Source organism: Lactuca sativa, chromosome 9, assembly GCF_002870075.4.
Source record: "Lactuca sativa cultivar Salinas chromosome 9, Lsat_Salinas_v11, whole genome shotgun sequence".
Lineage (NCBI taxonomy): Eukaryota > Viridiplantae > Streptophyta > Magnoliopsida > Asterales > Asteraceae > Lactuca > Lactuca sativa.
In genome coordinates this window covers 78,012,761-78,014,708 of record NC_056631.2, presented here as the reverse complement: position 1 = coordinate 78,014,708, position 1,948 = coordinate 78,012,761, and the positions used below count along the sequence as shown (strand labels likewise).

Genomic DNA, 1,948 nt, shown 5'->3' with positions numbered 1-1,948 from the left:
ATCGACAATCATCATGAAGTATCTATTCCCAGAGGGTGTTGGAGGAGTAACTGGCCCACATAAATCGCCATGGATCAATTCAAGCTTCTTCTTTGCCCTGAAGTTTGTCTGAGATGGAAATGAGTTCCTTGTCTGCTTTCCCACCAAGAAACTTTCATAGGGTTGTGGGGGAATTGTGATATGTGGCATTCCTTCGATCAACTTCTTGTCATTCATCTGCTTCATTGAAGTGAAGTTTGTGTGCCCCATTCATTTGTGCCATAACCAAGTTGGATCATCAACTTCTGCAACAAAACACACTGCAATATCTTCTTTTAATTCTATTTTGTAGAGTCTATTTGCTGATCTTCTAACTTTCATGAGTAGCTTTCTAATTGAATCATGAACCCATAAAAATGGGTCCTTGATCTTGATCTCGTCTCCTCCTTCTGCTAATTTACCCAGACTGATGATGTTGCTACATAAATCAGGTATGTAGTATACATCATTCAATTTTCGACGCCCACCATCCTTGCATTTAAAGACTATAGAGCCCTTTCCTTCAAATCTCACTTTCGATTCATTCCCAAACTTCATAAAACCATGAATTGATTCATTCAAACTTCTGAATTTGGTTTTGTCTCCAGTCATATGGTTACTAGCACCTGTATCCAGGTACCATGTGCAAGATGACTTCTTTGGATTACCATGGGTTCTCAATTAGGGACTGAGATTTTCTTCATTCAGAAATACTAAGCTCTCATCTTCACATGTTGACAACAACAGGGCAGGCTCATTATCGTGATGCTCTTGGACTAGGTTATTCTCGTGGCTTCGTTCCTTTCATGGGTTCTTACATTCGGATGCATAATGCCCATACTCTTGGAAATTATAGCACTGAATGTCACTCTTATAATGACTACTCGATGCACTGGGATTGCTTTCCTTGCGGTGATGTGTTCTGCCTCTGCCACCACGGCCTCCTCCATTTCTTCCTCTACCTCTGCCACAACCACCACGAGAACCACCAAATCAACCTCGATTTGATCTTTGCTTTGAGTCACCCTCTGACTTCTATTTGTTTCTATCAGACCATTATTTGTGAGTTAACAGGAGTTTTCGATCGTCACTTTCACCTGAACTCTTCATGCGTTCTTCATACGCCTTGAGTCTTCCGATCACCTCTTCAACGGACATTGATTCCAAATCTCCAAATTGCTCGAGTGTTGAGGCAATCTGAAGGAGTTTGGACGACACCACCCTAAGTAACTTCTTCACCACTTGAGATTCTTCTACCCTGTCTGCCAACATACGTAATGTGCTGACTATGTTGATTACTTTTCCGGTGAAGTCATCAACACTCTCCGTCTCTTTCATGCTCATGGCTTCGAGTTCAGCCTTGAGTGTCTGAATTCTAGAAACCTTCACTCTATCTGCCCCTACAAACATAATTTTGAAGGCTTCCCAAGCTTCTTTAGTAGTCTTCTTCTCCGCCAATGTCATGAGCAAATCTTCAGGTATTCCTAATAAATGGCAGCCAACGTCATGTTATCCTTCTTTGCTTCAACAAGAGTGCTGGAGGTTCTGGGTTCCACAGCATCCCAAACACCTTGAGCCTACATAAAGACCCTCATCTTAATTGCCCATGCATTGTAATTGCTTCTCGTCACATCGAATAGTGCAAGGTGATTTGCCCATCTTTATCGCCATTACCATTGTTGTCTGTCATTTCTTTTTGAGGTTGATACTTGAGCATATACCATGTATGCTCTGATACCAAATGTTGTTTTTTCACAAACCTACAACATGTGTTTGGCAATGAAACAGTAACAAAAGAAAACAGAGCACAAAATGCTTAAAGCTTATAGCTTTTATTCTCTGATTTGAAAGAAGAGATGATAACCTCACACAAACAAACTATTTAAACTCAAAGAGTGCTAAAAAGACTACAACTACCCCTAGTGGCATA

At 40.9% G+C, this 1,948-nt stretch overlaps 1 protein-coding gene across 1 annotated transcript; it reads right to left on the bottom strand.

The window, feature by feature from the left end:
- Positions 1–249: 249 nt before the first annotated feature.
- LOC111918053 (uncharacterized) lies at positions 250–1,482 on the bottom strand. The gene is made up of 3 exons (XM_023913716.1): positions 1,116–1,482; positions 837–1,063; positions 250–570 (listed from the first exon to the last, which is right to left on the bottom strand). Exons 1-3 carry the CDS (start codon positions 1,480–1,482, stop codon positions 250–252), a joined length of 915 nt encoding a protein of 304 aa, XP_023769484.1.
- Between the last annotated feature and the right edge of the window lie 466 nt (positions 1,483–1,948).

Excerpts from the sequence above, each read along its gene's own strand:
- LOC111918053 (XM_023913716.1), bottom strand. The coding sequence starts at position 1,482 with ATGACATTGGCGGAGAAGAAGACTACTAAAGAAGCTTGGGAAGCCTTC. Across the intron at positions 1,064-1,115 it reads AGAACGCATGAAGAGTTCAG|AAACAAATAGAAGTCAGAGG; the intron begins GTGAAAGTGACG and ends ATGGTCTGATAG. Across the intron at positions 571-836 it reads TGGGCATTATGCATCCGAAT|TTTGGGAATGAATCGAAAGT; the intron begins GTAAGAACCCAT and ends GGTTTTATGAAG.